This window comes from Rhinolophus hipposideros, assembly GCF_964194185.1.
Source record: "Rhinolophus hipposideros genome assembly, chromosome: 13".
NCBI lineage: Eukaryota > Metazoa > Chordata > Mammalia > Chiroptera > Rhinolophidae > Rhinolophus > Rhinolophus hipposideros.
The window spans coordinates 21,214,694-21,230,194 of record NC_138059.1 but is presented as its reverse complement, the minus strand read 5'-3'; the positions used below and the strand labels follow the sequence as shown (position 1 = coordinate 21,230,194).

Below are 15,501 nucleotides of genomic sequence, written 5' to 3'. Positions count from 1 at the left end.
ATATTAAAATTAGAACTCCTCAGAATAACAACAAATTGACAGTGATGATAAAAACAAATATGTATCATTCTCATCACTCACTATTTTTTGAGATTAGAGTAGTCAGATGTGTTCTTATTTCAGCACTGACAACTCTATTCAACTGATAGTATTACTGATGAGAGATTCCTCCAAGAATGGGCAGTATGTTTTATATTAACTTTCCTTCTGATTTTAAGGTGCTCCAAAATTATAATACTTTAAATATATGTGATGAAACCCTTATTTTTAAATTATGAAAGTATACATAGAAATGAGAGCTTCTAATTCAAGCTTAGCTTTGTGACTTTGTCATGAATATTCCGTCATTCCACATTAATATGCGTCTGACAGCTCAATTTGTTTTGTGCATTTTATTTTGCATAATAGACATTTAGGACAGCTTTTGTTGAAAATTTAATTTATAAATATGAAAAATATAAAGGTTTTTATTTTAAGCCACTGATGAATATATATGAGGTTGCAGTATAATCACATGTCCTTATGGCAACTGATATTATAATATTTTCTGTTATTTGTACTGGTAGCAATAATTTCATATTTCTTCTGGTTAGTGATTACAGCAGTTAATTTATAGTAATTATGCTAAACAGTGTAGTGACTGACAATACTTTATGCAGTATGTAAATATCATAAATAAGGGAAAATTAACTGTGCTGTGAGATACAGATTTATTGTAATCTGTTTTATATTTATGAAAATGTAATGGAATCATGACTAAGCCAGGCCATCTTTACTAATTCCTTTAATAGTGGTTGCTAGAAGCTTTTGATGTTCTCTCTCCCTGTTTTAGTTTCACCCTATTGGCTAGTATAGAAAAGGGCAGACTTTATCTTTCTGGCTGTTAACAATCAGAAGATAAAAGCAAGGCAGGACATTTAATTCTATGCTTATTTTTGCCATTTGACTTATACTTGTGGGTCTTTTGTCAAACTGGCTGTGTTTCTCTAAAAAGCCTGTATCACTGGAATGCATTAAATATAAGAACTTACCTGTTCCTGATTATAACTTATGCCGCACTGTGACTACCTCTTAAATCTGTATTTTAATAGCATTTTTGTAGAACACACAGATTATGAGAAAAAATGGTTTTATGATTAACTGTATTTGGGGAATACATGGATAAAAGAAACAGGGTTCTTTACCATAGGACTTCATTGAGACGTTAGTAAGGTTTGGGGAATATCAACGCTCTTTCTTAGAAACATTCAATCAAGGAGACTGTTTCTGTGTAACATCTCACAGGAACTACATTCCCCAGAACACACTTTGCAAAATGCGAGATAGACGATTCTAAAATGTGCTGTTGCTTTGGCAATAATTGTAGCATGTTATTGACTGTAATTCATTATGATTTTGTTGCAGTATAGAACTGTGTTTTATGGATACATACAGAGCAGCCAAAGTATGTTAAAGACTTAAATTATCAAACTTAGCCTTTTATAAAATGCTATTATTCTTGATACTCTCTCCTTGATTTGGGGGGTCCAGTACATCACTGATTTGTTGCTTGTACCATTATTTAGCTTATCAGTCTCTTTCCTGTGGACATTGTAACTGCCACATCCAGACTTTCCCAACAGTTTCCACATACACTCTCTCAATAATAGACAACCAGCTCCACTCATCCCGGTAAGGTCTTACCACTGCTGGTGATTTTTCTAACACACAGTTCTATCGTGTTTCTCTTCTCTTCCTAGAACAGTTCTGATAAATAGTAGGTCCTCCATAAATGTCTGTTTGATTATTAAATGAATGATGCTTGCAAGACCAGCCTACTATAAAATAGTGTTCCACAGTCAGCATGTAATACAAACATTTCATTTGGTTGAAATTACCCCAGAAATTCACTTACATCTGAGACAGAATTGAAACAAACTCTCTTTTAATAAATTCATGTAAACCTATTTTTTTCTTTCTGTGATTGAAATACCAGGAGTCACTGTTGCTTTACATTTAGAGGTGATATTATGTGAAAAAATTATGTATCTTAAAACACTAGAGATATATTCAATGATACGATTTTTACAGTATAAGAGCCATATGGATACTAGTTCCACTGAGGAAATAGCAAACAACAAACTCATGTCTACCATTTCAGAGCAGCAAATCCATGCCAGCATTTATTCAGTCTGGAGTATACCTTTATTGAGTAAGCAAAATCACCCACGCAGTTTAGTTTTGTATTATTTTCCTTTTTCTCTCTTTTTCTGTTTGTTTTTTATTTAAATCTTTTCTTGGCTGAATTCGTATGGTATGATTTACATAAGTGAAATGTGCCTGTGCTGTCACTTTATATGCTTGTTTTACTCCTGAACTATGAAGCAGTGATAGAGACAGGTATTTCCAGGGAAATCAGACGATGAGACTGCAAGTGCGTTTAGGGCTTCTATTCACCCAATGAAAAGGACCTTTCACCTAGGGTTTGGTCATGTGTGTGGGATGGAGAAGGAAGACAATGAGGAGGAGGGAAAGAAGGAGGGGGGGGAGTCTTCCCACTGAGTGAAATAGAAAAATCCCAAACCACTTACAGGGAAAAGGTACTACCTGAATGTCCATATGTCTTAGAGCCTTTATAGTACATGCAACATAGCCTTAAGCTACTTGCAATTTCAAATCTGTCTTTTCACTTGTGTACTGTATAATTTAGTATCAAATATACTCTACAATGAAAATTATTATATAACGTATAAATTTTTCTCAGAAAGCAAGTTAGGCACTTTTTAAAAGTGATGAATTCTTACAGGTCACAACAAAAGAGCAATATGATATATTAAATCAATAATTTACTAGATGTGGCCTGTGACTCCTTCAGTTTAAAAGAACTGCTATACCTTACAAAAGTGCTAGTCCACATCTAATAAAATAGTTATGCCCTGATTGAATGTCACAAATTATAGATCCTAGAATAGAATGTGTTTGAATGCTGTATCGCCCATGGAGTCTTTTTCTTTTTTTTTTCTTTTTTTTTTTCTTTTTATTAAGAGAAGGACTTTTATAACTGTAAGCTCGTGATGTGAATTTGTAATGCAGACAGCTAGACAGCCATTATTCCCAGCATGGACTTTCAGATTAAAATTACTATTGCTACTTTTTCTCCTTTGTTCAAAACCTTGATCTTAGTAAAAATACCTAACTATTCAGGCATTCATTTCATGTTCTTTTTCATGTCTCCTATGTAAGTATACATACTTCATTTTGTTTATCTGTCTTAGATCATAAGCCTCCAATAAGGCCGTGTTATCCTAATGGTGATACATATGACTTTAATTATCAACTATTATTCTAAGTAACTTATTTATTTGGCTCTTCATTTTCCTCCCTGTATTTTTGATACATTCACATTTACTTCTATGCTGTGAGTTTTCTATTATTGTATCTGTTCAATGAAAAAAGCAAAAATAAGTATTTATTCCTTGTGAATTAATTTTGTGTTGATTCCACACTCCTGTTTAACACTAAAGAAAAAAAAAATCCATCTCAGTGTTATAATTCAGTGGCTTGTAAATCATTTTAATGACTCACTAAATCAACTTAGTATAATAATAGCATCTATTTATGTCACCTCACTGCCTGGACTCATTCATTTGATGTTGCCGGCTAGGAAGGCCTTCTTTCTATCCTGTAGCACTGTATAAGTTGTATACTCCATCAGAGTATATTCTTAGAAAAAGAAGAGTCATTCAGTGACACAAGCTTATGAGTAGCTCTTGGCTTCCATGTTACCATATACAAATTCTGCTAACAATGATCTTGCAGGAGTTGGTAGTTCATGTGTGATACCTATGTCACTCATTTTTTAACCTTATTTTCAAATTTGAGATTTAATTCACAGACCATAAAATTTACTCTTCTGAAGTATACAATTGAGTATTTATTTTAGCATATGCACCGAGTTGTGTAACCAACCCCACTATTTCATTTCAGAATAGTTTTGTCACCTCAAAAAGAATTCCTGCCTTCATGAGCCATCACTCCCCATTTGCTCCACTGCCAAGTCACTAGTAATTATTAATCTATGATTTTGTAGAAAACGGAGCATGGGAGGCCAAGTTCTCATTAATAAAACGATTTTGATTGGATTATTGGCACTTTTTAAAAACTGAAATCCCTTTTCATCACTTAGTTTAATTTATATTTCTATGTCATAGATTATTAGTAATGGCAATCTGTTATTGTCTTTAAAAAATACTTAAAACAGTTAACATATTAGTACAAAATAAGTTCAGAGGGAAAAAACAAACAAATACTCTAACAAATTATTCCCTCCTACCTAATCTCCTCCCAAATGTTGCTTTCTCAGGAAAGTCCTTTTGTCTTCCAGACTAGTTCAGAAGCCCCCATTATATAGCATGCCACTGGTTACTTTGGGTATAATGATTACAACTTGTAAGTATATATTTATTTGATTAGCTCTTTAATTAAGGTTTGCCTTGTCTCTGTAGTATCTTTCACAGACTGCCTGCAATGTGCACTGTATTCCAGATATGCTTTTTCAATAATAAGACTGCTTTCTTTCCCTTCTAGGTTCTGTGGAGTGAACTTTGTGCGTAAGAATTTTGTTGACCCAATAGAAGTAAAGATTTGGCTATCCTGAGACCTCTTGTCTTATGAATTACCTTCCCATTTGAATCATACCATGACTTCTAATAGTTACTATTACTTATCTTACTTTCTTCATCTATAAGGTGAGAATCACTAGGTTGATTCAACTTTCTGTATATTTTTTTTCTTTTTTTCCCTGTTTCTGCAACACCTGGCAACATATTAGACACGCCTGTTTGAAGTCGGACTTAAACATAGCCTCCCTGGTACTGGAGAATGGGAGCATCCTAGCACAATGAGAGGCCATGTGACTACCCATCTGGAGATAAGGAGTAGTGACTGAGGTGCCACGGGCAGGGAAAACAAAAATGGTTTAATATGAATTCCAAGTCAGTGGTCACAAGAAAATGTGCTCTGAATTACAGCCATTGATTTGCAATCAAATTGCTTTTTACATGAACGAGTCTACATAATATGCTCCAGAATCCACAGCAGCAGGGATTTATTTATAACAATGTTGATGATTCTCTAGACTAGCAGGCAAGAGGCCAACTGGAGTGATAATGTACATGAGAGTACCTGGAAAATAGCAGGTGTTCAATAACATCAGCTTTCATTCCTATTTCCTTTTAAATAATACTTTTCTCCCATCATATGAAAGTTAAACATACTTTGGTTTTATCCCAATACTACCTTGTTTCAATACAAAATACAGTGCATTTCTTTGCAGAACATGGGTCTAACACGTAATCTGTATATTATGTCTGTGGACAAAATTCCTAGGTGTAGGTGATGAAACATCGGTATTTGATGACACTCAGAAATATTTTACCATTACGTCTTTGTTGTATGACTCTTTCATCTACATGCTTTAGTTAGATCATGTATTTTAATGAGATCAAATGCTAATGGTTCAGTATACGAGTTTTAGACTAGAGGATCTCTATATACAATTATAATGGAATGGGACCCAGGCTTGTTTCACAGCTCAAAAAAATTTATAAAGTTCAAGAAGATTTGCAATAAGAAATTAGCTCAAGGCAAGTTATGCCCTTTAAGCAGGAGATCAGGAATACAAGTTTAGTTATTTATTTCTTCACACAGTCCAACATATGATTTCATTAAAAGTAGGCCATATGGGGTTACTCATCAGAGATAACGCTAACGTTGGAAAACTATAATTACAAAATGAACTTTTAGTTTATTTTATTTTTGGCTTGTTTCAAAGCTTTCTCTTCAGTGGATAGGGTAAGACGGCTCTTCTTTTAAAAGCTTTTATCATTCCACATATAGTTGGAAGTTGAACAAAGAATGGTGCCAGATGACTATTGGATGTCTAATCATAATATATTCATGTTTTTACACATTGAACAGACTTCTATGTCATCAGTGATTGAGTTACTTAATTCTTTTTATCTTCCAGAGATTCTATGATTTATGTTAACATGAGTGAAATACATGTATTTAAAATAATATTGCAGATTTTCAAAAGAACTGAGCTAATACTGACTATCTATTAAGGCATGTGTACTCTGTGCAAAGTTGTATTTCAAATGAAATGCAAAAATGAACTTCAGATAAACACTTTCATCAATTATTGGTAGATTTTACCTTAATTCTCACAGTTAGCCTGGAGGAAGATTTCAGAAATAAATGAAAAACTTTAAATCTCACCACTTATTCTTGGTGCCATGCATCCATTCATGAAACATTTAATTAACTTAAATATGCCAGGTACTTTTAGGCACTAGAGTCATAAAGACATCTATATAAAGTTCTTTGAAGGATTAACCAGTCTACTTATAGGGTAGTGATTAAGAGCATAAACTCCAAAACAAGACTATTGGACAAGTATGACTTTGAGCAAGTGACTGAACCTCTCTCTATGTCTTGGGTTCCTCATCTGTAAAATGAGAATATTAGTACTCACCAATATTAGTACTCTTGCCAAATGAGAATATTAGTACTCGCCAATATTATACCCCCCAAGTTGTGGGGAGGTATAAAATGATGTGGGTATGAAACTCCAAACTGTGCTCAATACAGGTAAACTATTTCCTCTCATCATTTCTCCTCTCTATTCACTTGCCCTGTTGAGCTGTTTTAATTTTTATCCAAAATTCTTTGTTTACTCTTGCTTCTACATGTTCACATATGCTGACCAGTAGGTGTGAATACACCATCCCCTCATGCTTTATGACTCACCGGGTTCCTTCTCATTTATAATTTTAAGATTCAGTTCATGCATCACTTTCATAAGGAAGACTTCCCAGATCTCTCTTTGTAACTAGGTCAGATGCACTTCCATGCTGTGCTCACAGTACTCTTTTTATTTCTAGCAATTGACCTTAACTGTCTGTATCTCATCAGATTGTAAACTCCTTACAGTCAAGGGCCCTGATGAATTCATGTTTTATCCCTAACAGTTAGTGCAGGGCCAGGCATAAAATTGGTGCTTTTGAATGCCTCAACAAAAGGCATGAATTATACCATTTCTTCTTTATAATAATTAGCAAGCTAGTGATTCTTTAAGAGTCCAAATATGTTTATCCTTAGGCTCTTATTATTATAATTATCTGTCAATTACATGTTCACTGTATGCTATGACAATAGATCAAGAATATCGAACTGGCCTGCTTATAAAATAAATAAGTCATGAGAATGTAATGTATCGCATGGTAACTATAGTTAATAATATTATGTCGCATATTTAAAAGTTGCTAAGAGAGTAGATCTTAAAAGTCCTCATCATAAGGAAACTTTTGTGTGTGTGTGTGTGTGTGTCACTCTGTGTGGTGATGGATGTTAACTAGACTTATTGTGGTGATCATTTCACAATATATACAAATATCGAATCATTATGCTGTATACCTGAAACAAACCCGATGTTATATGGTCAATTTTACCATAATTAAAATAAAAAGAATATTGTATTGGTATTGTAAGCAGTACTCCTGCATTTAATGATTTACCTTTCAATTTTCTAAGGCCTTAATCTAACTGGAGGTTTTACACACATCAGAGATAACTTTACCCAGGGTATATTGTTTCAATTTTAGATACATATGATTTCATCCTGGGAGTTTTAAAGAGCAGAGGAAGGGTAAATATGAATATATATATATTTTTATACCAAGAAGACAAGTGATCATATGCCTGAAGGAAGTCAGAGAGCTAGCCTGCCAGAAAGCTGTGGAAAATGCACTCAGGCAGAAAGGACAGTGTGTGCAAAAGCCCTGAAGCAGAAATGTGAGCAGTGTTTTGAAGAAAGATCAAGAAGGCCAGTGTGGCCCACTTGTGTAATAGAAGAGATAAATAGTAGGGAGGACAGGGTGTATATAGGCAGATTAAGTGGAGTATTACATTATAAGATCTTTGGCATTTATTCAAATTTAGGAAACCACTGGTGAGTTTTCAGTAAATATACAATGTAGTCTGACATATGCTTTCAAGGCTATTGTATTTAGAAGAGAATGGGGAAACAGGGAAGGAGAGGAACTAGCTAGCAGACAGAGTAAGAGGTAAGAGGTGGCTAGTATCCTAGATTAGGGTAGAGGTGTGTTTATATAAACAAATGCAATGCCATTAGGTGAAATCAATCAAATAATGAATATTAAGGGCAAAATATGGCAATTGGCATTATTGGTGTTTTATTACCTCTACCTCATATTGAGTCAGACTATGGGATATATGACTTCTACTTCAGTACGTCTATAGTAACTAAAGTAACTCTCTGAGTTTCAATAGATACTTTTCAAAGTATAAAAAATGAGGGAAGAATTATTTTTCTAAACACATTTTTTTTTTGTTTATCACAAAGTGAACTGCAGGTACAGCTATCTTGTTCTGCTATCATTTAATGTATGTGACATTCTCATGAGATAAACTGCAAGGTTTCTCATCACTGAGCAGGACTTTCCACAGGATGCTATCATTTTGGATCTACTTCTGACAAACATAATCTCCCAGTGTCCAACATGAGCTCTTAAAAACATTTTCTTCAGAAATAGAATGTACACTTAATCCTAAACCATGATAAAAATCTATATTCTAAAATAAACAAACTTTGTAAATTCTTATGGTTCAGCTCAGGTTAAAAATATTTACTAAAAGCTTTTCTGTATAAATTAACATGTTACATAATAAAAAGCAATATGTAACCCAAGACTTCATGAGTTTATGGTCCTCTGGGTGAGACTAAAGCAACATTACAAGAAAAAAAAATATATATATATATTTATATATACATATGGTTGCATTTAAAGTGTTTTCAGAGTATGGTTGTGTTTACTATCATGAAAAAGAAAAGGAAACAAAAACCTTATTCCCTTGTTTTGGCACTTCATGATCATAGTTTAATAGCCAACTCCCTACTTAATGTACTCTAAGGTAAAGCCTACCAATCAGTCCAAATTTCCTGCCAGTTCCAAAAATCAGTCAGTTCCAAAAATCCTTTAGTCAGGATTCCTATTGTGGAATGATACTTAGCATGAAAATCAGCAGAGACTAGCAACCTAATTCTCAAACACTGATGAAATTAGAAATAGAGGCATTAGCAAATTAACACACGGCAAAGGCAATTTTACTAGAAAAACCAAAAATAATATAACTGGAACATTGAAGAGAGGGGCTATGAATGTGACACAACTCTTGATCTTTTATATCAGGGAATCAATAGATATTATCTAGAGATGGTGAATCAAGAACCAGAACTTCATTATGCTATGCAGAGTCATGGAGAGGGCCACTAGAGCAATTAGAAATAGAAATTATTAGAAGACTTAGCTGAGGAATAGGAGAATGGAAGGGGGTAAGGCAGATAACCATTGCTTTAAATTGCTTTAAATGGGAAGCTGTTCTGTATTATTTTCTTCGTTATCACGTGCCTATTTTACTTTGGTAAAAAGTTAAAAAATTGTCTTAATTAAAAATAATTTATCCTGGGTGGCTGGATGGCTCAGTTGGTTAGAGTGCGAGCTCTTAACTACAAGGTTGCTGGTTCGATTACCACATGGGATGGTGGGCTGCGCCCCCTGGAACAAAAGATTGAAAAAACGGCAACTGGACTTGGAGCTGAGCTGTGCCCTCCACAACTAGAATGGAGGACAGCGAATGGGAGCTGATGGGCCCTGGAGAAACACATTGTTCCCCAATATTCCCCAATTATTTATATATATATATATATATATATATATATATATATATATATATATCTCCTTATGAACAACAAATCCTTTTTGCTCTAATGTACATGCTTTACACACTAAGTTTGACTTAAAGTATTAAATTAGTACATCTGAAATTCAGCCAGTCCTGTGTATTTTGGATTTCTATACAGTAACTATGAGGGAAAACAAACAGATATATGTCAACCTGATCAAAAAACTAAAATGTATTAATCTTTCTTTACTGTGTGACAGTAATAGTCACAGAACCAAATGCTTTAAATAAGTTATTTAATATAATTCTCCCAACAACTTCACAAATTATACAATATTATCTAATGCTAAATATACAAAATAAATAAATCGAACAAGGTCACATAGCTGACTCAAGCTTTTCTCTTGGTATTAATTCACTGTTTAGAGTTAAGCATATCTAGTTCTAAACCATGGGCTTTCCCCGCCTCCCCCAATATACCAGAAATTATCAGTGTGGTCATATTTTTAACATGAATGTATCTTATTTATTTTTTTTTCTAATAGCTTAAAGCATATATCGAATAATTTTTTATTTGATATCAATTATGTCTTGGCATTATGGTTAAAAGTCAAGTGATCTCCAACTTAATTGATGGTAAATTTTTTTCTCTCTTAAGAAATTTAAAAATACTGAACTCCTGTGCTATTTTCAGGAGTGGGTGAATGTGTATTTATATAATAACATTAATAAATTTGATTTAATTAATATTAAAATGACAAAAATATACTTGTTCAACTAAAATATAACGTGCAAGGCCTGTTTTCCAGTGCTATGCTTCTTTTGGAACACCATGTTGCAACCACATATATCAACATGCCAGTATTTGCTAGGAACTTTACTAGGCTCTATATGGGTTGTGTTTATAAATGCAGTCTTCACAATAACCTATTGCAATAAAACTATTACCCAGTTTTATAGACTAAAAATCAAGGCTCAGGTAATCTCAGAGCATAGGTACAGTGAGAGGATTTGAACTCAGGTCTATTCTTCCCTCCATATTGTCTGTAGATATTACTATTCAACCAAAATGGACTACACTTAATTGGGCTATAATTGAGCTCATGAAATATTTTTGGTTCATAAGAATGTCTTCATATATATTATGAAATATCCCTTGTTGAAATTGACGTTGCTATGACCTACCAATATAGAAACTATTAAAAAGGAATAGGATTATTTTAGACAGTTATATTCTTAGAGAATGCATGCTATACTTTGTACTCTTGTCTTTCCACCTAAGTCATTGAAAGCTATCTATTTAATCATTTATCCACTGTTTAACACCTATCCTTTTTACCTATAGTTTCCTGTATGCTTTTAGTTTTCTCCATCAGGATTTTTGGTTATTTCCTCTCTGGTTCCTGGAAATTTTTCATGGTTTCTTCAGGATTACTGACATTAAATTTTGGAAAATGCTGTTCTAAGTTTAATATGTGTTTCTAGCTATAAACAGATTTTTGTATGGCTCTAAATTCTAGACAATATAATCACTCTCCTAAATTTCCTATACTCATCCATGTCATCAATTACTTTTTTTTTTTCTCCTTGGGAGAATTAAATTCATAGCTATTCTTTCTCTTTTTATTCCCTTTATCTTCTGATGAAAGCATCAATTCAAGCCAGGAATTATTCTAATATTAACAGCATGACAATTTAGTTGATATCTACTTTTCTTTATTTCTTATAACAATATTTTGAAATAAAGAATTTCAATTTTTCCCATTTTGTAGATGAGCGACAAGAAGCCTAGAAAATTTAAATGACTTGTGTTTAAGCCAGAAATTATATACATATAATTCTAACACATGAATACATTATACATCAGGGAAAAATTACCATATTTGTCATACACCAAGTATCCATACTTTTAACCATCAGATCAGAGTTGGGTATTTTTCCCATTGACAATCGCAGTAAAATATACTTTATATCATTGCAAATACACAAATTGACACTTGCATGCCACACAAATGGGTATATGTATATTAATTGTATTTTATTTATCTCTCTATATAACAGAATCAATTTGCAGAAAATGATTTATCCTTACTTTGTTGTTTGAATTATGTTTTTTCTTTCTTTCTGTTGTTTTATCAAATTTTATATCAATAATAAAAATGCTGGTCATAACCCAGTGAATTGATTTTATGACTCACTAGTGGTGACCCAGTTTGGAAAATCTGCCATAGATGATATCATCTCCACGTCAATTTTGTACAATGCATTAGGATCATTCATCTGACTAGGGATCTATGATAACTTTCCATACTGCTATTGTTTTTCTCGCCTTACTGAACTTCGTTTTTCCCCCACTGTACCTATATCCTGATAAATAGAGTTATATACAAACACCTCTATGATTTTGAACATGAAGTATTATTTTTTCTAATAACATTATTTTACTTAGTTATAAGTAAAATAATCTCCAAAAGCTTTAAATAAAAATGTCCATGGTCTGCTATGAACTCTATACCATTTTCTCTTAGAATGTCTCATTTTTCATTAAAATTATTTCTACACCATCTGTGTTTGACTTTCTGTTTAACACTAAGATATTAGTTTTTGAAATGGACGCAGGTCACCAGTTCCATGAAGTGGTGAACTGGTCCTTGTTTTGAAAAATCTTCCAGGAGTACATCCAGAAATGTATCTTCATGAAATTCTGAACAATTGCTATCAAAACCTGCTTCCTTGTCAACTGGGGACTCCCCTAATTTCTCCTCTTGCATCTTCTAGATCGTCTCTTCAAAACCATTTCAAAAGGGCTGTTCATTTACCGCAGCTAACTGCTTAGCAATTCCATACCCCAAGTGAAGGTGACGTCTCTGTTTCAGGTATCTCTTTGATTACTGCCTTACTATTAAAAATATTAAATCTCTTCCCCTTAAATGTATTTTTTCCTAAGACTTTTTCTAAGATCAGAGTTCTTCTTATAACTAAGATCATTGTCAGATCCTTTGTCAATCTGATTCTGATGCATCGGTTTTTTACTAACTCCAGATGGCTACTCCCATATCTGATATTGTGTTTCTGAAACTAGTTTTAGGTCTTTCTCCTAAGGTCTTTTCTTCTGTGTCCTTGAGTCTTCCTCGTGCTACTGGAGTTGTCTGAGCAGCTCTGACTTGGTTATCACTTTTAGATAACCTAATTCTTAGGAGAAACATATGTTTTCCTACATCCTTATTTCAGATAAAAATTTATCACCAATTCTTGATAATATTTAACTTACTGCATTTATTTACTTTTGTTGAAATATTAGTTTCAGTGTGTTTGTTTCTCATTATTCGGCCAGTATTTTAATCCTCTAAGTACTGAACACAAATGAACAGAACAGGCAATACCTCTATTCTCAGAGAGCTCACCTACTAGAATGTGCACCTCGCCTGAGAGACACCTTTGGGAATATAGGTGCTTTGGGAATATAAGCACTTTCCTAAAACCATGTTTTTATTGAATCCAATTTAAAAATCCGTGATACAATTTCTGCATTGCTATACCACATTTCTATGTTGTATGTTAAATGGTTGATTTTTTTTTAAAAAAACTACAGAAATGACCTTAAACATTTATTGATTCTTTCTAATAATAAAAGTTCAGCAAAAAAAATAGGTTTTTTACCATGACAACTTGGTAAGGCTCTATTCCATCCAGGTCTTCCATCATCTCCCATGATACAGGTGAGTGTCGAATAACCTTGAAGAACATAACCAGCATCGCAGTAATAGGTGACTGTTGACCCTAATTTATAATCCATTCCAAGTCTGGTGCCATTCATTATATTGCCTGGATCAAAGCAGGACTCTCGGAGTTTTGCTGTAAAACAGTGTTGATATAAAATGAATTGTTTTAAAATAATGTTTTCTTTGAAAGCTTTAAGATTTCTTCATTTCTACCTCTACATCGAAAGGAAAGCACCAGCACCCTTTCCGCCTCTGAGTGCTCAAAGTACAAAGTAGTCCTTAATCGTATCTGACTCTTTGCTAATTCGTATTGATTAGTAACAGAATAAAATCCTGCATTGGTATTCTCATTAAAATTGACATCTGATATACAGAGTGTGTCAAAAAAATGTACACACATTTTCAGAAAGGAAAAACAAACTATTAAAATTGCAATAGTCAATATATACCCATAACAAAAGATGAATTCAAGTCACGTTTGACTTCTGCAATTACAAGAGATGCTCAAAGTGGTTACCATCAGTGTTCAGACACTTCTGATTACGGCAAACTACTGCTTAAGAAACGCTGACCAAAATGTCCACTTGTATATATATATTTTTGGCACCCTATATATATACCATGTTTTCCTGAAAATAAGACCTTGCCGGATCATCAACTCTAATGTGTCTTTTGGAGCAAAAATTGATGTAAGTCCCGGTCTTATCAGACCAGGTATTTATTATATTATATTATATTATATTATATTATATTATATTATATTATATTATATCATATCATATCATATCATATCATATCATATTATATCATATCATATTATATTATATTATATTATATTTTATACCCAATCTTCTATTATAGTAAAATAAGACTGGGTCTTATATTAATTTTTTATATAATTTTTTCTTCAAAAGACACATTAGAGCTGATGGTCCAACTAGATCTTATTTTCGGGGAAACACAGCAGTATATAGTCAAACATAGGATTTTAGAGTTTATTTAAAAAAGGAAGATTTCTTTTCTTACTTAATATTTCTTTATTTAAAAGATCATCCCCCAAATAAAATACACCAATTCCACATAAATGAAATGAGAAATGACACCATTGCCTGTGTTCAGCTCAGCTCAGTTCACCACAAAGAGGAAAGCAAAAGACTCTTTTTCTTTGCCTTGAAAACATTTCTCTTAATGTACCTGCTCTAGTTATTTTCCTCATTTCTATGAGAGGTCTGTCCACTAGAAAATAGCTACACAATTTCCAAACCAGTATCTTTTTGGACAGACTCTGTGTCAAAGCTAAGCACTTTCAAAGATAACAGTACCAGACAATTTGAAAAGTAAAATCCATTTACAACAAAGGAACTATTTTCTGTGCAGCCAGACAGTGAATTAAAGACACTGACAGAACATTTTGAAATTATGTAGAGACATTGGAAGACTAGTTCATCCGTTTTGCAAACTTTGTTAACAGATCTGGGTAATACCTTTAGTATTTACATTTTATTATTATTATAGATTACTTAAGAAATAATAGAGAAATATCAATGTGAGGACCATCGCAAATTCTGGATAACAAATGTGATTTTCTGCATTAGAATTTATCTTATCTTAATGGGAAGTCAGGAGATGAATATATCTCTGGATATGACTCATGGCATCATTGGTGTTGGGCTATTACAGAATTTATATTACTTTAATATATCCAAATCTGATTAACTACAACAGTAAGACTACATAGCATATATTTTCCATTCATAAAAGTTTTCAGAGTTCAAAGTACTTCAACATTTATAGGAAATGAGAAGTTTGTGCTTTAGGAAGAATACTATATGAGATTTATCCCAATTCAACTAAAGAGGAAATGGTGGAACCAAATATTTAAATGATTTCAATGGAATATTAGAGGAATGAAGTCCACTTTCTTTCTTTCCAACGAATGCTTAAAAGCCACTATCCAACTAACTCTGAAAATACAACAATGGACAATCAGAAAAGATTCTAGCAATCAAGGAATTTATAGTCTATTAAGAATTAT

General features: G+C 33.0%; 1 protein-coding gene across 5 annotated transcripts in view; it reads right to left on the bottom strand.

Moving 5' to 3' along the window:
• Window positions 1–15,501, bottom strand: part of CSMD3 (CUB and Sushi multiple domains 3) — a 1,140,077-nt gene that overhangs the window by 236,540 nt on the left and 888,036 nt on the right. For all 5 annotated transcript variants that reach the window (XM_081069899.1, XM_081069900.1, XM_081069901.1 and 2 more), the window contains one exon: window positions 13,405–13,599. In XM_081069899.1, the coding sequence (XP_080926025.1) occupies window positions 13,405–13,599 (195 nt within the window). The remainder of the gene's footprint in view (window positions 1–13,404; window positions 13,600–15,501) is intronic.